The sequence below is a fragment of the Lissotriton helveticus genome, chromosome 8, assembly GCF_964261635.1.
Source record: "Lissotriton helveticus chromosome 8, aLisHel1.1, whole genome shotgun sequence".
Taxonomy (NCBI): domain Eukaryota; kingdom Metazoa; phylum Chordata; class Amphibia; order Caudata; family Salamandridae; genus Lissotriton; species Lissotriton helveticus.
This window is the reverse complement of record NC_136069.1, coordinates 462,547,057-462,573,935: the sequence shown is the minus strand read 5'-3', so window position 1 is coordinate 462,573,935 and position 26,879 is coordinate 462,547,057. Positions and strand designations below refer to the sequence as shown.

At 48.8% G+C, this 26,879-nt stretch overlaps 1 protein-coding gene and 1 long non-coding RNA gene across 3 annotated transcripts in view; one reads left to right on the top strand and one right to left on the bottom strand.

Moving 5' to 3' along the window:
• Window positions 1-26,879, bottom strand: part of LOC144772782 (uncharacterized) — a 340,470-nt gene that overhangs the window by 38,608 nt on the left and 274,983 nt on the right. The gene's annotated exons all lie outside the window — the stretch shown is intronic.
• The window catches only part of RCBTB2 (RCC1 and BTB domain containing protein 2), a 374,196-nt gene that overhangs the window by 150,767 nt on the left and 196,550 nt on the right, over window positions 1-26,879 (top strand). For both annotated transcript variants that reach the window (XM_078657335.1, XM_078657336.1), the window contains one exon: window positions 23,036-23,202. In XM_078657335.1, the coding sequence (XP_078513461.1) occupies window positions 23,036-23,202 (167 nt within the window). The remainder of the gene's footprint in view (window positions 1-23,035; window positions 23,203-26,879) is intronic.

Genomic DNA, 26,879 nt, shown 5'->3' with positions numbered 1-26,879 from the left:
ATTGGAAAGTGGGCGAGATTTAAGTTGGTTATGCACTCTATTGATAGGGATTACGCCTTGTTGGATGTCTTGATTCCTAATATTTGTATCCAACTGCACCCATGGGGGACACATACCTGAATGTGCTCACGTGGAACGTGAGGGGGCTCGGGGACCACAGAAAGAGAAGACAGATACTGGGATACCTGGATCGCCATAAAATCCATATTGCTTTCCTACAGGAAACGCATTTTGCACCTACTAGACCACACTCCTTTGGTAGCAGGTGGGCCTCATATACTGCCTTCTCCTCCTATTCCTCCTATGCACGTGGTACAGCTATTCTGATCAAAAAGAAAACGCCCTTTTACCTAGCAGGCTCACGTACTGACCCTCAGGGGAGATACTGCTTAATGTGGGGTAGGCTGGGACGTGTGACGGTGACGCTCGCCTGTTGTTACGGACCCAATGTAGATGATCCGCAATACTTCACCGCCTTGTGGGCAGCGATAGTTGAGACAGGGTCGCAACACATAATATGGGGGGGTGATTTTAACTTGACCTTGAAACCCGCATTGGACAGATCACACCCCGCCCCACATCATTACACGAATGGGAGGGAAGTCCTCAGTGCGACTGTTGACGAAAACCATCTTATAGATGCATGGCGTTCTCACTGTGGGACGAAGGGGGAAGGCACTCACTTTACTGCGCAGGCAAAATCATGGGCCAGACTTGACTACATTCTCCTGACGCCCCTCCTCTACACGTCACTGATACACGCGGCGCACCTCCCCAGAACATATTCTGATCATTCTCCGGTTCTTATTACATTGAAAGGTGCTGAATTGGGCCCCCCTGTTACAGCATGGCGCATGCAACCCTCGATGCTCCTAGATGTGGCATTTCAGGAAGAACTTAGAGAGGAATGTCTAGACTTCTTTAAACGCAATAAGGACTCCGGTTGTGATGTTGAAATTATATGGGAGGCATTCAAAGTCACGCTTAGAGGCTTCTGCATTTCGAAGGGCTTGGGGGTACTTAAGAGCATACTGAACAGATTGAGGGCCCTGGAAACAGACCTTAGGCGAGCAGAAGAGGCCCTTAGAGCGAACCTGGGTGGGGATGTTTTGGCTGAGATACGGGAAAAGATATCAGAGTATACAGATGAGGCTGCCCGTGAGGTGAAATTCAGACACAAACACTGGGTGGCACGGCGGTATGGCGAGGGCGAGAGACCTGGGAAGGCTCTGGCCACTACAGTTAAACTTATGCGCTCGCCCACTGTCATACTTGAGGTGGAGACTGCTGAAGGGTTGTTACTTAGAGATTCCACGCAAATACTTAATGAGTTCGTAAGACACTATAGTGCACTTTACACGTCGAACAGAACGGGGGAGCTGACACTGGAAGATTACCTGGCAGATGTATCGTTGGGATGGCTGAGCGACTCCCAACGGGCGTTCTTAAGTGCCCCATTTGAACTGGAGGAAGTCAGGGAAGCCATCATGAATATGCGATCGGGCAAAGCCACAGGGCTAGATGGCATCCCCATAGAATTTTATAAGACGTATATAGATTTCATGGCGCCGGTTCTGCGTGAAGTATATGAGGATGCGCTGGAGGTTGGTCACCTCCCCGCTTCCATGAGAACTGCTCTCATCACGTCCCTGCTTAAGCCTGGGAAGCCTGCTTCCCACTGCGATTCCTATAGACCCTTGTCGCTATTAACTTGCGACGTGAAGATCCTCGCTAAATTGATTGCAACGCGCATAAGTCTCCTACTACCGAACCTCATACTTCCGGATCAAGCCGGGTTTGTCCCAGGCAGAGCGACGTCACACAACCTCCGCACCTTCTTCTCGGTCTATGATTCTGTCCATGAGGACTTGCCAATGGCGGCCATCTTCTTGGATGCCACTAAGGCGTTCGACTCCCTCGAGTGGGATTATGTATTCCGTGTGCTTGAGCGTATGGGCTTTCCTAATATTTTCATCTCCTGGATCAGGTTGCTGTATACACGTCCGGTAGCCAGAGTGCTTATTAACGGGCAGTTATCCCCAGAATTCCCTGTCTCCAGGGGGACTAGGCAGGGTTGCCCCCTATCCCCGCTTCTGTTTGCCATAGCCACGGAACCCCTCGCTGCTAAACTTCGCCAACATCATCGGGATCGCGCCCTACGGTGTTTTCAAAGGCAGATTCTCATCTCAATGTATGCGGATGATATTACACTCTATGTTCGCCGCCCGGATGAGAATCTGCACCCCATGCTCAGAGAGTTTATCCGATTCGGGGCCCTCTCTGGAGTGCAGATTAACTGGAATAAATCGTGTATCTTCCCACTCACTGCCTCTACACATAAATTTCCATTGAAATACCCACTTACCTGGTGCGAGGGGGACTTCAAATACCTGGGTGTACAAGTAGAAAAGGATAGGGAGACACTCATTCGTGCCAATTATGGCAAGGTGATGGATAAAATCGGTGACAATATTTCCCAGTGGATAACCCTTCCCCTGTCCATGGCTGGGAGGGCCTCACTAGTCAAGATGGTAATACTCCCTCAACTTCTGTATTTATTTCTGAATATACCTTTTCATCCTGGTGCGTTCTTTTTTAAGCTGCTGCGTTCGGAGTTGCTCAGGCTGGTTTGGGGTGGGAAGACGCCCAGGCTTAAATGGGAGGTCCTCACCAGGCCGTACTCGCAGGGTGGATTCGGGGTTCCTGATTTCGAGCTTTACTATCGAACTGCCCAGGCCCATTTCGCTTATTTCTGGGTGCGACAACCTAAATACATGCCACAATTGGCGGCTGAACACTGGCTAGCGCACCCGACGCCGATCGAGGGAGCACTTTTCTCCCCAGTAGAGGGTAGAGACAAGACCCCAAACACAGTCCTCAGTACAGTAACGGCGTGGAATACTATTAGTTCAAAACTTGATTTACAGCTGATATACGCCCCCCTACTGCCCCTATCGTACCACCCACAACTGCCACTGCTACAGGAGGCTGGCTTTCAAAAGCTGTTGACAAACCTCCATGATCACACATGGGGCGACCTGTACAGAGATGGTACTTTCCGCACCAAGGACCAACTCTATGAAGGGATACAACTGACGCCACTAGAAGTCTTTTATTATATACGACTCAGACATGGTTTGCAGGCTATTACACCTGATTTCCCACACGAACCTCCTGTATTGCTCCCTTTACAACATATACTTCAACTTGATAACCCCAACAGGCTTGTCTCCACGCTTTATAGATCGGTCCGCGCCAATGTGGACTACGCTGCGTTGCCTGCTAGGGAGCGGTGGGACCAGGAGTTATCCGTACCCCTTACTGATACACAATGGACATTTTGTCTGCAGCAAACAGAACGCATTTCCTCCAGCAGTAGGTACAGGATTATACACTATAAATTCGTTCACAGATTATATTATACGCCTGCGCGTCTGCATAGATTTCAGCTGCGCTCTACTGACACATGTGAAAGGTGCGGGGCTCCAGGGGCAGATTTCCTGCATCTTGCGTGGGACTGTGCTCATGTACACCACTACTGGGATCAGGTCTTTCAGGCACTCTCCAAGATGATACATGTGACAGTGGAGCCGTCCCCGGTGTTGGCTCTGCTGGGCTATGTCGAACCACTCCAGGCGGCCCACCGCAAATACGTGGCGATGGCCCTGCTATTGGCCAAACGTAGAGTAGCCTGCAGGTGGGGAAGAGGAAGGGCGCCCAAATTTAAGGAGTGGATGCGGGACATGGTGTACTGCCAGGAACAATTACACATTTACGCTGAACTGCTACCCCCCACTTCCAGACCCACTGACATATAGGCCCCATTACATTGCTATTTGATAACGGAATCCCCGCTGGGTGATGAGGATTAAGGTTTGGATTCTGGGAAGTTGCTTTGATGCTCACTTAACATGAGAGGATGTAGGGATATATCAAGTAGCTGTGAGTTCCGTTGCTGCTGTCGTAGCCCCCTTCCCCCCCCCCCCCTCGCCCCGTTCCCCCAAATCATTGTGCCCCTTCGCTGCCCCACTTGTTGACTTACTTCGGTGGGTGGGGTTATGGTGTTAACTACTCTTTGCTTTAGCCGTAGGGGATCCGCTGGTCAGCTCACACGGCATGATGACTAAGTATGGCCTACTTGTGTACCTCATTCTATGTACTGCATGATATGACTCTGCTACCCCCTTTCTCAATCACATCTCATGCTGGCGTTGGATGTAGTCACGCCATTCGGCTGCACACATGCCCCTCTCTTTATCGGACTGGGTGATTGCACAAGTCTACGTTACTACCAAATGTTTACAAAATGCAAGACGAATTGATATGCTTATAACACATTTGTACTTGTCAATCAGCCGATGTTTTATCTCTATAGAACTGCTTATGCTGATTTATGATTGTCTTTATTATTACTGCTGATTGCACCGATGGCGGCCAGCCTCCGGGTTGTAGGCATTATGCTGTGTACCCTTGACAGTACTCAATAAACGTCTTGAACTATTAAAAAAAAAAAAAAAAAAAAAAGGTTGATATGCAATATCCCCAACCGTCACTCAATCGCCCCTCATCTGAAGAAGCTACACTGGTTGCCTGTGACTGCCGCATTCAGTTCAAATCTTTAGTCGGGACCTTTAGGGCGATAAAAGGTCAAGGGCCTGCTTATCTCAGATCCAGGCTCCAGCTTGTCCAGTCCAATCGATCACTTAGATCAAATCATCTTTGCCTTCTGCGCCCTCCCCGTTTTCATCACTCCAGAATGGGGGCAGGGCTTTTGCAGTCATTACTGCCAAATCATGGAATAGCTTGCCTCCTTCCCTCGGTATGATTGAATCTGAATGCCTGTTTAGGTGCAACTTAAAAACCTGGCTGTTCTCCAACTCTTAGCTTCGCAAGATAATCATACTGCACTATGTCCTTATCGCCGGAACACCCCGTCGGGGGTAGCTGCACGCTTTATAAGCTTCGAAAATAAATAAATAGGGGGCGTGGCTAGCAGCCGGAGGGAATGGTCGCTTGTTAACGCGGCTCCCGGCCCTCGCCCGACTATCCCCCCCATAGATCCGCTACCTGACTGGAGACACCCCTAAAATTGGGGAGTCCCCAGCGCAAACGTATGGTGCACATCTTTGCTGCAGCACTGACCGGACGGTGGACGCTGTGAGGGAGAGAGTCCTCGGGGAGAGGCGACCCCCGTCGCTGGCAAGATGGCGCCCGCTGTGGAGGCTCGGCTTGAAGACGAGTTGGCCCCCGGGATCTGAGGCGTGAGTGGCCCCGTAGGAGTGCGGCGCACCCCTCCAGCAATCATCAGAGCGGGTTGGACGTCATCCGCGACTGTTGGAGACCCCCCTCGTCGCCTAGAGCACTGGAGGACCCGCGCGGAACGAGCCGCTGGTCCCCGCCCACGCCCCAGGGAGACAATCACGCAGCGTCCCGGCTTTGCGGCCTGGGTGGTTTGGTGGCCCGATTCAGGATCTCCCTACCCCTGGCACCAGCAGCAGTCATCTCCGCCCAGGCGCCCTGACGGCCATCCACCACGCTGCAGAGATCGGATGCTGGCTCCCTGCTCTCACGGAGTAGACGGACTCCGGACATCGGCGAACAAGGCCTGGGGCGCCTGGAGGTGTTCGAGAGCAGCGGGTCCCACCTACGTCACGGATCCGATGAGCCTGGAACCCCTGTTCATGCTTTTGAAGGTACTGGCCCCTATTTACAGTGCTATTGCTCTGGTGCTGAGAGATTTTTTAGACCTCGGCTGGAGGAGTCCGTGAGGCACAGCCCACCCGTGCCTCTCCCTATTCCCTTACTCGAGGAGACCCGGGACTAGATGACCCGAGCCCCTGCTCACTACCCAGTTTGACTGGATTCCCCGGAGTCCTCCGTACTGTAGGGGGCTGTCTATACCTAGACGGGAGCCCACATTGCTAGCCCCAGGTAGAATCGGAGCGGCGGAGGCCGGCTTGCCTTTACCCTGAACACTGTCGAGACCAAGTGGGACACCAGTGGACCGCACAGGCCCTCTCCCGTGATCCCCCAGTGGTGGCCCGGCTGGGAAGACTGGTGACGGACGGCCGCGACCAAGGGTGGGGTCACTCCCCTGAATTGCGAACTGCCTCGAATCAAACCTACTGCTTTAACGGGCAGGTGTCATAGTTCCAAATGGCATCCAACAAAGGGGCCAGGCCGCCCAATCAGAGGCAAATCAATAAGCTCTCCTGGGGCCCTAAAGGGGACGGTAAGGACGCAACTTCGTCCGGTGACCCCACATCCATGTCCCCCTCGTTGGGAGCGAAGTCTCTCACCCTAGAAGACGTCATGGAAGCGATAGCTGGGGGCTGGACCTTCCTGGAAACCCGTATTAACTCTGTCAACATAGAAGTGACCCTCCTACGGGCTGACCTTCGTAAAATGGACACGAAGGTCAAGGATGTTGAAATCAAAACCGCGGCTCTCATGGACGACACCTTTACCCTCCAGCAACAGGTAGCCCTACTTCAAAAACAGCAGAAGCAAATGAGTGACCAACTGGACGACTATGAGGGAAGGGCTAGACGGAACAACATTCGTATCCTAAGCGTTCCGGAGCGGATGGAGGAGCCAGCGGCGGACCTCTTTGTCAAAGACCTAGTCACTAAACACCTTCAACCAAAACATCTCTCAAATTACTTTTCAATCGAGCGAGCGCACAGAGTCCCGGGAGGGAAACCAAAGCCGGGGGCCCCTCCCCGCCCCATCATTGCGAGGTTCTTCAATTTCCGGGACCGTGACACCATCCTCCAGACGGCTAGATCTGGCCGCCCTTACGCCTGGACAACGCTCGTATCACGATGTTTCCGGACTTTACGATGAAGGTGCAGGCCCGAAGACGCAGCTTCCTGGAGGTCAAGAGGGCACTGCGTGATAAACATATAAAGTACTCCATGCTCTTTCCTGCGAAGTTACGGGTGGAAATGGACGGTAAAGCGTGGTTCTTTTTGTCGCCGGACGAAGTATGGGACTGGATTGAGGGATGGCGTAGAGTTGAGAGGTCTCCAGGGACGCGTAACTCTCCAGACGACCGTTCACAGGATGGCCAGATGCCGGAAAGCCAGGAACTTTTTACTGGGACTGACAACGTAGTGGAATAATCTGCCTTTGATATGCCGGGATTCTTTGGGCGGCTTCCTGCTAGTTCTACCACATCGAACTTACTTCCTTGGTTTCGTTGCTGTTATGGACGGAGAGATGCGGCCTGATGTATGACTTTGCTTCCGAGAGGCTTTTCCACAGGTCCAGGTCAGGCTGTCCATGTTGACTGTAAAGTATCTTTTCTAATATGTGAATGTTGCACCTAATTAGGTTTTGGCTTTGTTCCATGTATTTCAATTACCACTCTACTGATATCGGCCGAGCTGCTTCACCGGCTCACTAGGTACCCTGATATGGTTGGGAGGTCAACAGGCACTCTGCCTAGTTGGGGAGGAAACATCACTTACAACGCAACTTTTACCACGCAGTGCCTTTACGACGCAACTTTTACAACGCAAACCATTACAACGCATTGCGCTGGGGGCGCTCTAGGATAGGGAATGTATTTAATATACTATCCAACACCTTCCCTACTATCCACGGGGACTGGAGTTGGAATAGTAAATTAAATAAATCACTATCCAGCGCCTAAAAGCACTATGCGTTGTAATGGTATTCGTTGTAAATACCGCGTTGTAAAGGCATGCGATGTAAAAGTATGCGTTGTAACGTCATACATCCTAGTTGGGGTGTGGATAGTTCTAAATCCGCTGGCAGGGAAGCAGGGAGGGGGGTAGGGTTGGGGGGTGGGGGGGCACTATTTGGTTTTGTTGTTGTGTTTATGTTCCTTTGTATCCTTAGCAGAGTCCTTTTCTGTCACGTTGCATTGCTCCTTCGGGGTCCACTACGGATGTATAGGCCACCCTGGGTGTTGCCTTGCTCTAGTCCTGCTCCTATGCCTCGTTTGTTCCCGGCGTCCCGGTGGCCCGGGCGGCCTTTTTTCCACTTCTCCTTCCATGTATTCCACCTGTTCCACTACTATGACGCAGTTCCTCACTAGAACCCTAGCGGTCCTATCCTGGAATGTTAATGGGTTGGGGCACAAGATTAAGAGAAACGTAGTCCTCCAATTTCTACGGCGCCACTCCCCCGATGTCGCTCTGTTGCAGGAGACGCACTTGGTGGGTAATACCTGTCAGGCTTTCCAGAGAGGGGGTTACAAACTGCTGGTTCACGCGGGGTTCACTTCCGGATCCCGCGGCACTGGGATTCTGGTTAGGAAGAGCCTCACACTTACTCACTCAAAGATATGGGCTGACCCATTAGGACGCTTCGCTGTAGTTGAGGCCGCTTGGGAGGGGCGTCCCCTGAACATAGTCTCTGCTTACCTTCCACCTACACTAGTCCGAGACTCCCTTAAAGAGCTGGGCGCTCTGCTGTTGAGCCATCCCGTGGGCACACTCCTAATTGGGGGGGATTTTAATACCACAATGTGCGACGACCTAGACCTCAGACCTAAGCGTAGTTCCCACCGGCTGAGCTCGGACTTGTCCGACTTCGCGCACGCCATGGGGCTGGAGGACATTTGGCGCCATCACTATCCAGATACGCCATATTTCACACATTACTCCAACGCACATAATAGTATGTCTCGGATTGATTATTTATTCTGTCTCATCGCAGATATTGGTAGCTTTATCCGCCCGAAAGGTCTTCGGCGAGGCATATCCGACCACTCACCCCTTAGTGTGGAACTGACCTACCATCGCCAATACACGAGAGGTCCCATTGTCATAAACCCCTGGCTTATGCCGATCTCTGATATTAAAGACGCCTTGACGGAGCGCACTGTACTTTATTTTGCTGAAAATGTCGGCTCTGTGGACTCGGCGGTCACACTCTGGGAGGCATACCTAGCGGTAGTAAAGGGCGAGGCACTGGCTCTTAAGATGGGTTACCTACGGAAGCATAGTGAACAGATCCTTCAGGCTGAATCTGACCTCATCCGCCTTGAGGCGTCCCAAAGCGCAGCCCCCTCGGATGACACCGCTTGCCGTCTCTGTACCCAGCAATTAGTTTACAAAGCGCTAGCACAGGAGAAGGCACAAGCGCGACTGCTTCACACTCGTCACCGTATATACGAATTTGGGGACAGTGCCGGCAAAATGCTTGCGTGGCTGGAGCGGCGTGAACAAGGATCCAGATGGGTGTCGTCCATCACCAGACCAGATGGATCCACAGTTGTTGATCCACGAGACATCGCGGAGGCTTTTGCCGACCATCTGGAGAGCGTTTACACTGCGGGCACATGCTACACGCCAGAGGAGTCCAGACAGCTTCTGGATGAGATGCGACTCCCTGTCATCTCGGACACCGATAGAGAGGCCCTGGTCGCCGACCTCATGGCGGAGGAGCTCACCGCGGCGCTCTTTGCCGTTAACTCCGGCAAGGCTATGGGCCCCGATGGAGTCCCCATCAAATTCTTGAAGGGCATGGTCCCGGAAATTGTTCCCCACCTTCAAAATATGTTTATGGAATGTCGTGACAACGGCATTCTTCCGCTTGGTCAAAGGCTGGTCTCCATTGCGGTCATCCTCAAGCCAAATAAATTACCCACCGACTGTGGCTCTTACAGACCGATCTCCCTAATTAGTGCGGAGGCAAAGGTCCTGGCTAAACTGCTAGCGAATCGCCTCCTTCTGGTACTTCCCTCCCTAATACATGACGACCAGTCTGGTTTCCTCCCAGGTCGCAACACGGCCTTAAATCTACGCAGAGTTCATAATGTCATGAGTCGCCAATCCATTATACAGCAAGATGCCGCCATCTTGTCCCTTGATGCCACAATGGCATTCGACTTGATCGAATGGCCCTATCTTTTTGAGGTCCTGCTCCGCTTTGGTTTCGGACCCCATTTCATTGGCTGGGTGCGGCTCCTATACACAGACCTTTTGGGCCAAGTCCGAGTCAACAACCACACGTCTCGTCGATTTCGCCTCCACAGGGGGACCAGACAAGGCTGCCCCTTGTCCCCGCTGCTGTTCGCCCTCACTCTCGAACCCCTAGCCCACTGGGTCCGTACAGACGTCTCCATCAGAGGCCTATGCTGGAATGACGATATAACGGACACAATTTCCCTGTACGCTGACAACATCCTGATATGTGTCCTCCCTCCGATCCTCTATAAACAGTTTATTTCATGTCCTTACCAATTTTGGGAAGTACTCTGGATACTCGATTAACTGGACGAAATCCACATTGTACATGCCACATGGCCTCCCCCCCGCTTACCCCGAGGGTTATCCATTGCAGTGGATACTGATGGCTTTACCTACCTCGGTATCTATGTTACGCCTGATCCTAAGGTATTCCATGATCGTAACTTGTTGGGCCCTCTTCGCAGACTTCACAGCGACGTTGCCCACTGGCGGTCCCTCCCACTCTCCCTTCCAGGCAGTGCGGCATTGTTCAAAATGCTAGCACTCCCGCGCTTCCTGTATGTTTTGCATAATTGCCCTTTCTTGGTTCCGGACTCCTATTTCCGTACGGTAGAGAGTGAGCTCCGTCTTTTGTTGTGGAACGGTGGAGCTGCCCGTATTGCCCTTTGTAAACTTTTTCAGGGTTGGTACGATTGAGGCATAGCCTTACCCAACCTCCGTCTCTATTATTGGGCGTCACAATTGGTGGCTGTTAATCATTGGATTCATGGGTCGCCCTTGAACCCGGCCTTCCTCCTAGATAGATGTCAGACTGGACGGGAAGGATACTTGGGAGCCCTCTACAGCAAACCGGCTAGTAATAGATATGTCGGACCCATGGCACACACGGTTGCGGTGTGGCATACGGCCAACAAACGCTTGGGCTGGACGGACACAATTACTAAAGCAACGCCCTTGTGGTCATCACAGCGCCTGGGCTCCCTCTGCTTCCTCCAGGGATTCGACAGGTGGGACGCTGTAGGGATTTCTGAGGTGGGGGACCTTATTCATAAGGGTAAACTACTAACATTTAGTGACCTACAGGCCAAATACTCCCTCGCACTCACAGAATCTTTCCGTTATATGCAAATCAAACACGCCATTCTGGCCGCCATCCCGGATCTCAATTCCATACCTGCGACCTCCCCCTTAGAGGATAGGTTATTGTCCGAACCACTCCCTGAGAAAGCCATCTCCTACACATACCGCAAGCTTTGTAATAATCTCCCTGATCCATTTCAGCCACTGCGGACCAAGTGGGAAGCGGACCTGGGTCCCTTAGATGAGGAAGATTGGCGATCAGCCTTAATGTCCCCTAGAGAATCGGCTATTTGCCATAAGTTCAGACTGATCCAATTGAAGATTCTGCACAGGGCTTACATGTCCGCTCTTACCTTGTGCTTGCGGGGGTGTGGTCTACCTGGCACCTTCTATCACATCCTGTGGGACTGCCCGATAGTGCAACAGTTCTGGAGTGGTGCGATCCGAAAAATTAGTAGTTCCCTGGGTAAGCCACTCTTATCATCGCCTAGGGAATGTGTCCTCAATGTATGGGGGGGGCTAATGACTTGAACAACCAGGAATTACAGTGGGCGGCGTTGGGCTTTTTGCTGGCTAAACGCTCCATTGCAATGAAGTGGGGCTCCCAAGATAGACCGTTGGTGGTGGGCTGGGTGGCGGAGATGGATCATTGCATGATTGCTGAGAAGACTGTGTATAAAATCAGGGGCTGCCCTAAGAGGTGGGACTTGAAGTGGGGACACTGGAATAGATACCGAGGTGAACTCTGTGACTCGCCTACCTCGGAGTGGCTATGTCCCATGATGGACCCATGGGTGGTATTTTGCGCTGATTTGCAATCTGCTTGATTAATGTATTGCTCTACATATATCGTATTTAGCGCTGATTTACATTCAGCTTGATTTGTATACTGCTCTACATATACTGTATTGTTGGTGACTGAATTCCGACTGCTTTTTCTCATCAATAAAATCTTATGTTAATTTTTTTTTTTAAATAAATGAATAAATACTGAGTATATTCTGTGTGTTTAGGGTTGTGGGTGCAACCAACATCTATGAAAGAGAATTGCTCCATGAGGGAGATTAAAGCCTTGGGTGCACTGGGTTTGGGATCCGGTGCGAGTGAGGTAGTGTCTAGGGTTGGGTCTGGTGCAACATTAAAGTCTCCCCCAAGTAAGATGGATATCAGGCCCAATTGTATTAGGAGGGAGAGTAGGGAATAATAAAAATCAGGGGAGTCGATATTAGGGCCGTAAATACATACCAGCGCTACCCTATGCCCCACTAACGTGCCCAGTACCACCATGTATCTGCCTTCGCCATCGTTAGTCGCAGTGGAAACAGAAGGGGACCCTTTTGTGTATAAGGATGGCAGTACCTCTAGCATAGTTGCTGTAGTTGGCGAAATATCTGTGCGTGCCCCAACTAGAAGCAAAGCGGTTCTGATCTGTTTTGGACAAGTACGTTTCCTGCAGGAATGCTACGTCAATACCGTGCCGGATTAAGTAATGGACTACCTGTCTTTTCTTACCGGTGTCATTCAGGCCTCGGATATTCCACGTCACTACAGACAATACCAAGGGGGCAGAGTTGTGTCTCTGGACAAACACATTCGCTCCGAGTACACCGTAACATACTGTGCAGGACCGGTCTGCAGGATCTTCCTGTAGAGGCCTTGCTTACAGCTGCTGTCCACCCCCACAGGCTCGCATCATGGGGCGCACCGAAGCCAAGCAAACCAAGATTCCATTTGAATTACGAAAAATACCCAGATCGCAATCGGCGGAACAAGTGGAATCTGACGCCGCGGACACGCCGGAAGAGGATTGGAAGGCGATACTCCTTGGAATGAATCAAAGTCTTAACTCAATAGACGCCAAAATGGACACGATGCATCTGAGAATGGAAGCGGTAGTCAATAAACTAGATCGACAGGAATCGCATATCAAAGAAGTGGAGACCAGGGTGTCTGATCTGGAAGATGGTGCAACTGCTGATAAAGGGCACGTCTCACAAATGGATTGGCTGCTCAGGATAATTGCTGAAAAAAACGAGGATTTGGAGGCTCGCTCCCGCTGAAACAACGTGCGTATATTAGGCCTTGCAGAGTCCACCAGCGTGGGCCGGATGGAGGACTTTATTGAACGGCTGGTGGTGGATCTGTTTGGCAGGGATTCCTTTTCCACGCTTCTCAAGGTGGAAAGAGCGCATAGATCCCTGGTGGCCAACCCTCCTCCAGGGGCGCCGCCGCCGCCAATGATAGCCCGGTTTTTAAACTACAGAGACAGGGATGCAGTACAGCACAGAGCCCGGGAAATAAGGCAAGTCCCCTACGAAAACACGACGCTGGCGTTCTTCCCAGATTTTACCCAGTCGGTTCTGGAGGCCAGACGGAAATTTTCAGCGGTCAAGAAGAAGCTCCAAACGCATATCCTACGCTATGTTGTACCCGGCGAAGTTGAAGATCACACATCATGGGAAACAACACTACTTTCAGAACCCGCAACAGGTGGAAGACTATCTTAAAAAACACCGCAGGGCTGCGACCGAAGGGTCAGAAGCACGAGAATGCTCCAGATCTAAATCCCCATTGTCGGACCCAGACTGAAGCATATCACTCTGGCAGGACCCTGCTTCGGATTTCCTTTGCCTTCTGCTTCTCACAGACTGATCTATAATGGTGATGTATAACTTTACCCACGGTATTGCCACATGCTATGTTCGGCGACTTACCTCCGTCCCGCCGAAACTGCCCGCGTAGTGGTGCAGTGATGGGTGGGTTGGAGTAAGGAGGTTAAGGGGCGGGTCGTGTACCCCTGGTGAATCCCCTATAAGGGCATACCCCCAATAGTTCTGTTGAGGAGAGGCGGAGTACTAGTTGATGCACAATGTTTTTTTGGGTAGGAAGCTATTATGTACCTGGTAGGTTGGGGTTGCCGGTTTGGGAGGGGGAAGGACGTACCTCGAGTGTTAACTTACTGACTATTCAATTCCTATTGACTTATGTTGTACGACTGAGCATAATGTATAGACCATATATAGATGGCTGACAACACAGGTGCTACGAATAATGTCAAGGTGATGTCGTGGAATGTGAGGGGACTAAATAATCAGAGAAAAAAAGACAGGTGCTGGGTTACCTAGATAGACACCATATCACGGTGGCGCTATTGCAGGAAACGCATTTGGGCCCTGAGCCAGCGCCACTGTTAGCCTCTAGATGGCTTCGCACCGCTGCTTCGCATCATATTCAACCTATTCCCGCGGTGTCGCTATTTTGGTTAGGAGGGGTCTGGCGTTTGTGCCTGGCGGAGCAGAGGCAGATGCGGGGGCGGTTCTGCCTACTCTGGGGGAGACTCCACTCTTATGACGTAACATTTGAAAATTACTATGGTCCAAACACTGATGACCCTCAGGCTCTACACCGATTATGGGGCAAGATACAATAGATAGGAACTACCTACGTGGTGTGGGGTGGGATTTTAATACAGCATTGCAGCCCCGGGTGGACAAGTCCCGTACATTGCCTGCACACTACACCGTTTCACGCCAGGCACTGCAGGATCTCATTGCTGACAATTACCTGTTCGACTCTTGGAGGCACAAACACCCTACATTGATGGAGGGCACACACTACTCAGCAGTCCACACATCCTAGGCTAGACTTGACTATGTGTTCATGAATGTGGGCATGATGGGCTGGCTAGGAAATGCGACGCATCTCGCCCGCACGTATTCAGACCATTCCCCAGTAGTGGCAGAGATCCGCATCCCGCTTAAACTGTGCCCGTACACTAGCTGGTGCCTTAACCCTCTTCGCTTACAGGACGCAGTATTCAAGGCGGAAATGGAGCAGGATATACAGGAATTTTTTTAACACAACGTGGAATATGTCCCTAGCATTACAGTGGTGTGGGAGGCGTTTAAAGTTACAGTGCCAGGATGGTGCATTTCCAAAGGGGGGGGGGGGTATCCTCAAAGCACTGCGCACTGACCTAGCAATATCAGAAAATAAACTTAAAACACTAGAACGCGACCTCAGTGTTAACCCTATGCACTTCGTATGTATGCGCACCACCCTGTCGGAATATGAGGAACTAGCGGATAGAGAGTGCAAATTCCGGGGCAAACCGCACATGGCAAGAATATATGGGGAAGAACACCGGACTGGTAAAGCCCTTGCTACCGCGACTCGGCCTCCCAAATTTTCCAATTATGTGACAGAAATACAAGATTCGCAGGGTACTGTGCACAGAAACCTCCCTGAACAACTAGCTACGTTTAGAGATTTTTATAGTGACTTAGACTCATCAAAGAGGGGCCCCCCGCCCTGGGTCTGATGGACTGCCAGTAAAATTTTACAAAACATATGCCTCAACTCTAGCCCCTATTCTGAAGGCAGTATTTTATTCGGTACTTGAAGAAGGATGCTTACCCGTTACCATGCGGGAAGCTTTAATCACCTCCTTACTAAAACCAGGAAAACCCCCAATGTACTGTGATTCGTATCATCCCCTATCACTACTAAATTGTGATACTAAGATACTCGCTAAGGTCCTAGCGACCAGGTTGAACTTGTTGATGCAACGACTCCTACTGCCTGACCAGGCGGGATTTATCCCGAACCGGGCCACGGCACACAATCTTCGAACTTTGGCCTCGATACTGCAAGATATAGACCCCAATTGTTCTGCAGTGGCGGTGTTCCTGGACGCTACCAAAGCGTTCGACTCCCTAGAATGGGACTATCTGCTGGGAGTACTGAGCCGAATGGTATGCCCACTACTTTCCTCCAATGAATATAATTATTATGCACCCTACCGGTAGCATCGGTGCTCCTTAATGGTTCAAGATCCTTCCCCTTTCCTGTGTCCAGGGGCATGCGTCAGGGCTGTCCCTTATCCCCTATCCCAGTGTTTCCCAAACTGGGGTCCGCTGACCCCCAGGGGTCCGTGACACATTCCCAGGGGGTCCGTAAGCAGAAGATTTAAAAGCACAGCAACATTTCTTGTATAATTAGCAGCTTTCGAGCAACAATAAAAGTCTCAAGATGATGCCAGTGATTAATGTACCTGCTGGAGAGAGATGAGTTTTGTTCAGTGTCATGTTTGACTTAACTAATATAGCAAAGAGGGTTAATATACCTACTGGAAAGAACGTGTAACATGCATTTTAAAAAGCAGTATTTTATGTGCATAGGTCTGTGGTTACTGCTTTTGTCACAGAGATTCTTTTGTTAGTGTGCACTTCATAAGTGACAATCGTAATCTAGCAGAGGGACCTATAAACTGTCATCAAAGAGCTGCTTGCAAACTGCATGGTACCAGTTAGTAACTTATGTTTTTCCCAGTCATTCATTATCCTGATGCTGCAAAAAAATTATTTGGGTGGAAATACATTTTTAATGTTAAATTCACTGCTAGCCTCTGTGTTATGTTCTGAATCCTGAGTTTGTGCTTTTCCAGACCAAGCACTCTTTTTAAAAATACCTACCAGAATGAATGACATGTGAATACTACACCTTGTAGTCCCCTTTACCTTATGTAACATTTTCTATACACTGATTTGCATGTATGATTCATTGTCTCTATATGTGTGTGATGTAAAGTGCTGACATCCTACAATGGTATGAGAGATGCTGTAAAACAAATGAAATACATGTGACAGAGAGGCTATTCCTTCAATATAAAATACTTAAGGGCCAGATGTACGACCCGTTTTTATTTGCGCAAACAGGTCTATTGGGCCATGTACATAGCCTATTTAGCAAGTCGCAGTTTTTTTGTGACTCGCTAAATAGGTTTTGCAACTTGCTATTTGGAAGAGGCATTCCCTTCCAAATAGCGAGTCTCAAAACCATGTACAAATGTTTTACGACTGTAACTGCGGTTGCAAAGCACTCGCAATTAGCACCTACTTCAAGTAGATGAAAATGCATTCGCAAATGGGAAGGGGTCCCCAGGGGACCCGTTCCCCTTTGCAAATGCATGCAAAATTATTTTTTAAGGGCAGGCAGTGGTCCCAGGGACCACTGCCTGCCCTTAGAAAATGATACAAAAACGTTTCATTTTCTTTTTTTTAAATGCATGGAAAACGGTCTGCATTTTAAAAAAAAAAACTGCTTTCTTTAACCCCTTCAGCGCTGATGACAAAGCCAGCTCGTCATGGGCGTTACCTGCGCTACGCGCATGACGAGCTGGCTTTTTCATGAATAATGGGATTCATAGGAGGTCAGCGCCCAGCGGGAATTGCCTTAGCAGGCAAGGTGTTAAAAGCAGTCCCAGACATGGTGGTCTGTTGAGCCCAGCAGGACACCATCCCTGGGAGGGCTGGCATTCCCAATGGGCTCACAAATTGTGAGTGGCTCATTAATATTAATGAGCCTCGCAATCCCAAACAGTGTTAAACACACTGTTGTACATTTCATTTAGCGACTTGGAATCTGCCACTCGCAATGTGTCGCCAATTGCGAGGCGCTAAATGAAATGGCCGTACATCTGGCCCCAAAATCCTCAGTACTTTGAGTATTTTTTTTGTGTGCACACATTTTTTTTTTTTATTACTGTTTTAATATTTGAAATTTTAATCATACAACTTGCTTGGGGGTCCCCGGCTTCCAGTGGTGACTCAATGGGGGGCCTCAGGAGTTAGAAGTTTGGGAACCACTGCCCTATCCTATTTGCCCTGACAATAGAGCCACTAGCTGCCAAATTGCGTCAATACCACAACGATAGGGCGCTGATATACCCCTCCAGACAATTACTTATTTCATTATACTCAGACGACATGACGCTTTATGTTAAAAGACTGCAGGACAATCTCAACCCGGTACTGCGGGAAATCACTAAATTTGGGGCCATATCAGGTATACAGATAAATTGGTCCAAGTCTGCGGTTTTCCCCCTAACAGATAAAACCCGGCCACATCAGTTAGATAACCCATTAGTTTGGGAATCGGACGAGCTCAAGTACCTTGGCATATATATTTCCAGAGATAGGGATGCGCTAATGAGACTGAACTATGGAACCGCTATGGACAGGATTACGGACTCCATCACATTTTTCTTCCACACACTTAAATCCCAACTCACTAGGCGTATATAGGGAGGAAAGCAAGTGAGTCTTAATCTACCCACGATGATGTTGCCCTATCACAAAGGAGGGTACGATGTGCCTGATTTTGAATATTACTATCACTGCGCGCAGGCACACTTTGCAACATATTGGTTCCACCCGCCGCCCTTCATTCCTCACCTGGCGGTGGAGGATGGCTATATGGGCCCGACACCCCCTGCAGCTTACATTTTCACGAAAGTGAGGGAGCGGGAGGGAGACCCATCTACAGTAGACTGCACTGTTCTTGCATGTCAGAGAATTGGCTGAAAGCTTGAATCGCCGATGCTATACTCTCCCAAGATGACCCTGCTACGCAGTCCCCTGTTACAAGTTACGCGTGAGGGCATCTGCCGGATGATGCTTGAGGACCTTCATTACTCCACTTGGGGAGACCTCTACATAGGGGGGCAGTTCCGTACCAAAGAGCAATTTTTTGCCACGCGCTCGCCCACAATAATGCATACCTTTCTGTACACCCGACTCCTCCAGAGCGTGAGGGCTCTCCCGAGGAACCATCAGCGATGGACCCCCTGCACGCTTTCCTACAGACAGACCCTCCTAAACATGCTGTATCTCTTCTATATAAACACACACAAGCAGCTGCCCCCTCGCGGCCTATTAGAGCCAGGCAGGAGTGGGATAAAGACCTGGGCACTCCACTGACGGATGAACAATGGGAGCGCAGCTGCGGGAAGACGGTCGCCATCACGGGTAATAGCAGATTGCGACTTATTCATTTACACCGATTATACCACACCCCGGCCAAACTCCATAGATTTCACCTCAGGGATGATGATAGGTGTGCTCGGTGTGGTAGGAAGGGGGCGAATTTCTTACATCTGGTGTGGAATTGCCCCCTAGTGGCGACATTCTGGATACATGTGTTTGGAGGCCTCTCGGACATGCTAGGGATTCAACTGACGCAGTGTATACTGGTTGCGCTGTTGGGTCTGTCACATGACATTAACACACCACATAAAAGTTTCTTGATATGGGGTTACTCCTGGCGAAGCGACAGGTGGCGTGCCGGTGGGGGAGGGGCGTGCACCCAAATTCAAGTGCTGGGTCCATAACATGTCAACTTGGCAAGAAAGCTTAAGCTACTATGCAGAACTACTTCCCACTAAATCACGTCCGATAGATATCTGGGACCCACTCACCTCCTGAGGGAGAGGAGGAAGCTATTGAATCAGAGGTGGGTGGCGGGATCGTCCCCGTGAATGTCACCCTGGGCAACATAGAAGGAACTGACTAATACATGCTATGGTGGGACGCTGAAGTCAGGGGGAAGGCAGACACTGTTTCTACAAGTTAATGTATATTGCGGTACTGATGTGGAGGGATACGGGGGCTGAAGTGGGAAGTTAGGTTATATATATGTGCCTTTTGTGAACTGTTTTATCTAAACTATGTACACTGCATTGATGTTAATGGTCCGCACTACATGACAACAGGTCTTTCTATAATGGTATGCATTAAGACACTAGAATACTCAATATTGTCAAAGACACTCGGGGGGGGGGGGGTAGGGGGGAGTTGATGTTTTATACAGATTGATGCGGGAAGGTGCCACTCCCAGTGGAACGTAATGTAACTGTTGATTTGCAGATGTATTACTGCACTGATGTACCGCATAATTAATTAATAAAGGTTTTTGATTTTTTTTTTTTTAAAGAGCCGCCCACTCTGAGCCGGGCCGGGTATAACATGCCATATTTCAGTCCAAGATTCCTCAGAGAGTGGCCTTTACTCCATTATATTTCCTTAAAGTCCATAGGTCGCACTCTACTCCACCCACCAGCGGTTATACCCCAAGAGCATCATGGTAAATGCAGTTCTTTAAAGCATGTGCGCTTTTCGTAGATTCCGAAGTGTAAAGGCAAAGTTGCAGGCCAACTCTGGACACCGGTGTTTCAGGATTATTGTCCTTCATCAGCAGAGTATAGGCAGTTTTTCGGGGTTTGCTGTGCAGGCTGCCAAGTATTATCGGGTCTGGTACCTCTCACGGCGCGTAGGTGCGTAACCTGAGCTCGTCAGCTCTTGTGGCTCGAGGGAGCTATATTAAGTTAAAGTCCATAGGTCGCAATTTTAATCAAAATGGATAGGACACTTGTAACCACTTTGCCAGGAGATATATGTTGAAAAACCCTCATAAACGCCGTGTTTCTCGAGTAGCGGTTTATCTTATTCTCCGCCCCACACTAGCGTTGTGGCATTAGTGATAGGGTTTGACAACTTGTATCATACCAGCCTCACCCGAGGCAATCTCTGGTGTATCGTGGCAGTATCCAGAGATCTCCAGATGTTACCCCACTGGTAGGTTGTTAAAAAAGGTAAAAATAGTCTCCAATCAACAACCTAATCTTTATTCACGTCGTTGGACAACTATAATAAAAATAATTTGTGGGTATGCTCTCAGGACTGAGTGAAGGGTCCCTAGCATATCTCTTCAATTAAGTACGTCAACATGTTTCAGCTCGCTTGGCCCTTAGGTCTATGGAGCCTTCGTCAGGACAGAAAAACACATACAAAGTCTAAAATACTTGCACTATTTGTGAAGTAGATGGGTTTTTAAACTTAATAGTCATACCCACTGTGGTTCAGAATTCTCCACCTAAAGACGAAAAAAGGGGGTAATATATGGCTTATAAATTACAGTGGTCAATGCATATATAGTTTACATGCTAATTGTGTACTCAGAATTTTACACAGATGCTTAACTTAAGATACATTCGAAAAACACTCTATATAGAAACACTCGTGGCGAGTCAAACAAGGAGGAGCGATATAGTGAAAAAATGTGTTTGACTTAGCTTACTGTGATGTTATAATCACTTGGGTAGGTAGGAAACCGTTCAAAGACTAATGCAAAGGCACGTCTGTACGGTCAAGGTATAGCTGTAAATCAAACGAGTCATTCAGGTGAAAATACACATATACGTGCTATGCAAGGTGGACTAGTCAAGTTTTTCGGGGTTTGCTGTGTAGGCTGCCAAGTATTATCGGGTCTGGTACCTCTCACGGCGCGTAGGTGCGTAACCTGAGCTCGTCAGCTCATGTGGCTCGAGGGAGCCATATTAAGTTAAAGTCCATAGGTCGCACTCTACTCCACCCACCAGCGGGTATACCCCAAGAGCATCATGGTAAATGCAGTTCTTTAAAGCGTGTGCGCTTTTCGTAGATTCCGAAGTGTAAAGGCAAAGTTGCAGGCCAACTCTGGACACCGGTGTTTCAGGATTATTGTCCTTCATCAGCAGAGTATAGGCAGTTGTTCAGGGTTTGCTGTGCAGGCTGCCAAGTATTATCGGGTCTGGTACCTCTCACGGCGCGTAGATGCGTAACCTGAGCTCGTGTGGCTCGAGGGAGCCATATTAAGTTAAAGTCCATAGGTCGCACTCTACTCCACCCACCAGCGGGTATACCCCAAGAGCATCATGGTAAATGCAGTTCTTTAAAGCATGTTATATTTCCGCCTGGCTTCCTGTACCATGATGGTGAAGTCTGGGAACAGTGAGAGTTTGGAGCCCTGCCATATTATTTCGCCACGCTCACGTTACATACGATTCAGAAAAGGGGGTGGTGATGAACAGTGTCCCGGTCTCTGAAGTTCATAATGCGGGCTATTATTGGTCGAGGCGGGCAACCAGGATTAGGCCTAAGACCCAGAGACCGGTGAGCCCGCTCCACCACAAATCCAGCTGTAAATGAGTCCCTACCAATTAGATCAATTAAGATAGTCTATACGAAAGTGTCCATGCGACCAGTAGCAGTGGATTCGGGCCCACCAAGAATTTGCACGTTGTTTCGGCGACTGCGCGCTTCCAAGTCCTCATTTTTGGTAGCAATATCTTTGAGGATTCGTTCAACGAGCTCTAGGCTCTTGAGTGATTGCGCCGTGCCATCTTTGAGATCAGAGGTGCGGGACTCCACGACATCCAGGCGCCTGTCATGTGCCTGGATTTTAACTCCCATATCCGCAATGTTCTTGTCTAAGGAGTCAAATCGAACATCCAGTGCCTTGAAGCCTGCACACATCTCCTGCAGGAGAGACCCTATCTGGGCGTTGGACTCTTCAGTATGCTCAGGGACGTGGATAATGTCAGCAGGGAGCCCTTAGTATTTCAACAATTTAAGGCAGTGTCACTAGTGTCCAACCATGCAGTGTAGTCTCATCTTTTCCTTAGTGCCGGCACGCCAGTGCCCAGGGCCAGCAGAGTGTTGCATACTGTAGGACACCCGTGTTGCACTCGTGTAGATTGCACTGGTGTAGGGGCTCCCCCATCTGGAGCTGGCTGCATGGCAATTGAAGTTCCCCTCAGACTGTATCGGACTGTTGATGAGAAACTTGCCATAATCATGTAGCGCACTGGTCAGAAGACTCATGTGACTTGTTCTAGCATCAGAACACATACCGGTTCTGTCAGTGGTCACGGGGTCAAGAGATTTTCAAACCTACAGCCATTTCTGTTCAAAATCTAATGTAAAATCGAAATGTTTGAAGGGGCATGCATTTTCATTATGTGACCGATGTGAGCAAAGTAGAGGTGTGAAAATTAGGAACTTTTAACACTTTGTTTCGTTGAAGGAATTAGACGTTTTGCTATGTATTGCTTCACTGGTACCACTGTAGGTACGACTATCTTAATTGGATTCAGTTTCACAATTGAAGATATCCTGTTGCAGGTTTAACATTTTTCTGGTTATAGCTTTGTGCGAACATGTAAATGGCATATTTACCCAGCTAAGATTTAAATATACTTATTCTGCTCTCCATACTTAGTTAAATAGTCCGTCTATCTTGAGTACAGATGACTACGTTGCTGATAGAATGGCACATTTCAAAATTATTTAATCAATCTGTGAAAGCTGACCTAGTAATAGTCATGCTAATTGTTTTCATGTTTTTCAACACAGACGGTGAAGTGTACAGCTGGGGTCACAACGCCTACAGTCAGCTTGGCAATGGAACAACCAGTCCGGTACTGACCCCATGCCAAGTCTCAACTAACTTGGTAAACAAGAAGGTCACCGCTGTTGCTTGTGGCTCTCACCATTCCATGGTGTTGACCTCTGATGGAGAGGTAAGAATCAGGATGCGTAACTGTGTGACACGTTTGTGTGATTTATATGAAGGAACACACCATTTGTTAGTTATTAAATTGTATTTATTAACCCGAACTTAAGCATAATTCATATTCAAATATATGTTTACTAAAAAACAGTGAATATTTCAGTGGGGATTTTTTTCTAGGAGACCGTGCAGCGGTGCTTCAGTTTTGTTGTCCATAGCAGTGTGTTTTCTGTGTGTACATATATACTTTTTTTCTGTGCAGAATACATGTTGAGCGATATGGGTTGGTGGGTTGCAACAAAGTTTGCTGTGGTACACTTGCAACAGCAAAAAAGAAAAAAAGGGTGGAAGGGTGCAGTTTTCTTAACTCTTACCCAAGCATAATTTCTCTACAAACTATGTTTTACCCACAGTACAAAAGTATGCATCAGAATTTACAGTTTCTCATAATATATACCTCTGCATGCACCAGGACATGTCTTCATGGCTCCAGTGGCTGCGAGAGGTCTAATTTTGGTTGTTCAGAATATTTGGTTCTGTAAGTATTCATTTAGATTTAGATTCTTTTTTTTAATAAACATTTTATTTGAGTTTTGCCATGAGGATATCAAACAAAAAACAATTGCAAAGGTACATTCCACTTCCCACAACCCAGTAGGTACACCGTGCACCCACAGTGCACGGAAGCATGGTATTAAACTAAATATCTCGGCATGGTTCAGTTGGCCGTCCTTCTCTTCCTTTAGGCCTTCTTCGTCACAGTCCAAACCTTCCCTGCACTTCCATTTCATACTCTCATTTATTTTACCTCTGCCCCCTAGACCCATGCAGACCACCCTCCCCATACCTTTTCAAATTTTTGGGAGCATCCCCTTCCCTCGTAGGTCATTTTTTTCCTTTACCATACATACATCCATTCCACACATCCAGTCCTGTATTCGTGGGTGTATTTTACTACCTCACTTCTGGGTGATTTCACTCTTTACAAGTGTGAGGCCCAGGTTAATCAGTGTTTGCTGGTAAGACGTTGCGGTCCAGTTCCTCCAAATTCTCAGCATTACGAGGGATGCGTGCATGTCAATACACACTCCAGAGGAATCCTCTAGTTTATTGTACTACCTTTGCTCACTATCCTTGCAGTTTAGGGCATTCCCACAATATATGTAGGAAGGTACCCTTTTGACTGCAGTTTGGAGGCTTTTATAATTTTCTGGCCTACCCAGTTTATGCAGAAGGACACGGGATTGGTATATTCTATGAAGGGTTTTTATTGGATGAGGGAGAAGCTTGCCTTTATTGCTACCTCTCTTTGGGAATTGTAGTCTATCTCTTCAGTCGGCATCATCTATATCTCCTATGTTTCTTTGCCAATTTTCCCTCAACTGGTTCAGTTCACTGTGTTTATTTATCATTAGTCTGTTGTACGTGAAGAGAGATCGCTTTTGTTGTCATGTGTCCATCTAGTAATCTTCTCTCTGGAGAGAAATCTTCTTAGGTCTGCTCCCAGGGTGGGATCCTTGCTTGTAAAGCGGTGCGTAAGTAAGTATTTAAATATTTGTATTGTGGTCATTTTGTATTCTATCTGGAGGTGCTCAAATGTTACTAAAACACGTCGTCCAGGGTAGACAGACCTATATTGTCTCATTTTTTTAAACCTAGCAACCCTGCCACAGGGCCAAGTCTTGTGCCAAGTGTTAATCTTTTCTCCCACTCTATTAGCTCATTTAACTTTGCTATATGGATATGACAGTTGCAGTTGCTGGTGGGACAACAGCGTTCTCTGTTTCTCCATATCGTGCATGTAAGTAACCTTTCTGTCCTAGCTTTGCTCGGTTTATCCTAAATTCTGGGTCATCTAGTGGTGCGTAGCTGATTAATTTAAATTGTTAACCTGGGCTGCTTTTGAAACAATAATCTTTATCAGTATATCTTTGCTTATCCCATTAATCCATGAACCTATCTTTTCCCAGATCCCAGGTGTTCCTAATGGATAAATCAAATTCACAGTGTTAGTAATGTCATCAATCTATTTGTTAATACTCTCGCTATTATATGGAATGTACGTGTATTGCTGAGTTTTCACAAGTTTGCAGTTCTCTTATATGCATCATTCAAAGCAGTCCCTATAGAAGGGATCAAAATGTCAAATGCATCTAATATTTGTTGGCCTACAGTTACTTTTTCATATTCCCATCATGCACATTGCTCAAACTATTCACTTTTTTTTTTGTAAAACAATTTTTATTGCAGAGGTAATGTGGGTCACAACATTTACGTACCAGTTCGGTCTCATAATCGCTTCCATATCTGTGCTTTCCTCAATTATTTACACAGCCATACAACCCACATCCCGGAGGCTGGGCGGCAGCCAAACACTTAACGTGGCGTACAGTCTCCAGCTACAGATGGCTCAGTGTGTCAGCCCTCTCCGCTTTTGGGTATTCTGCCCCTCGGAGTAGTCCCTCGTTCCGTTGTGGTGTATGAGCTCCCTACATATTAGTGGTCAGTTTAAGTGTTTTCTCCCGCCCCCCTCCCCGTGTCCCTGGTGTCTAAACCAATGTGCCATGTTTGTAAACTCGGGCGAGTCGGTGGTAAGAAGGATCTTGGTGATAAAACTCAATTGTGTGTGTCTGGTGTCAGTGCTGTGTCCAACCCTGTCTCCTCAGGGGCCTCCCCGCGTGGTGTTTCTACGTCTACTTCCCTCGGTTCAACACTGTCCCTCAGCTCCTGGACTAGGGTCTCCCATGCTAGTGCCGCCTCCTGTGCTTTCTCGTTTGCCGTGCGCCGTGCTAGCTGGTACCGGAGCGTGCTCTCTGCTGTCGCCCATTTTAGAAATTCATGCAGCCATTTTTGGTGCGTTGGTGCTGTTTTAGATTTCCACCCTCTTGTGAGTTCCCTCTTCGCAATCAGTAGGCCCATGTCTATAAATTTGCTCGATATTTTCGTTTTGCGTGTGTGTGGGAACCAGTGTAGGAGAGTGACCGCGCTATTGTAATGCAGGGATCTTTCTGTGACCTCATTCAGGGTGTCCCCGATCCCCTCCCAATACTCCTGCAACTGCGGACAGTCCCTGAGCATGTGTAGTAAGTCGGCACCTAGCAGTGCGCATCTGGGGCATGTTGCATCTGTCGCGCCAAAGTATTGTATTATTTTACTTGGGGTGAGGTAGGCCCTATTCAGGATGTAGAGATGTATCAATTGGAAACGGGCATGTCTGGTGCTTTTCCTGGCCCTTTGGATGAGTTGGGACCACGTCGCTTCCGGGATCTCTCTCTGCAGGTCAGTCTCCCAGTGGTTTTTGAGGCGTGTTAACGGCAGAATGTTTTCGGTGCTCATACGGGAGTAGAGACATGTGACCGCCTTGAAAGTGCCTGCCGTCATCATCGTGTATTGACACGCCAAGGACAATTTAGGTTCCAACAGTCCCCCCCCCAGTGTTTCTGAATCGCCCCCACCACCGCCGCATGTAATAAGTAGTCCCCACGCGGGAGGCCATACTGTTCCTGCAGGGTTTGGAAGTCCATCAACACCCCGTCGGCGTATAAATCACCTATCACGTGAAGGCCCGCTTCCTCCCAAAGTTGGAGGTTCGACCAGTCCCCCCCGTGTGGGAGCGCCGTTACCATTCCCAACGGAATCTCGGGCGCATAAGGATGGCCCGGACCCGCACGTCGCTGCATGCGATTC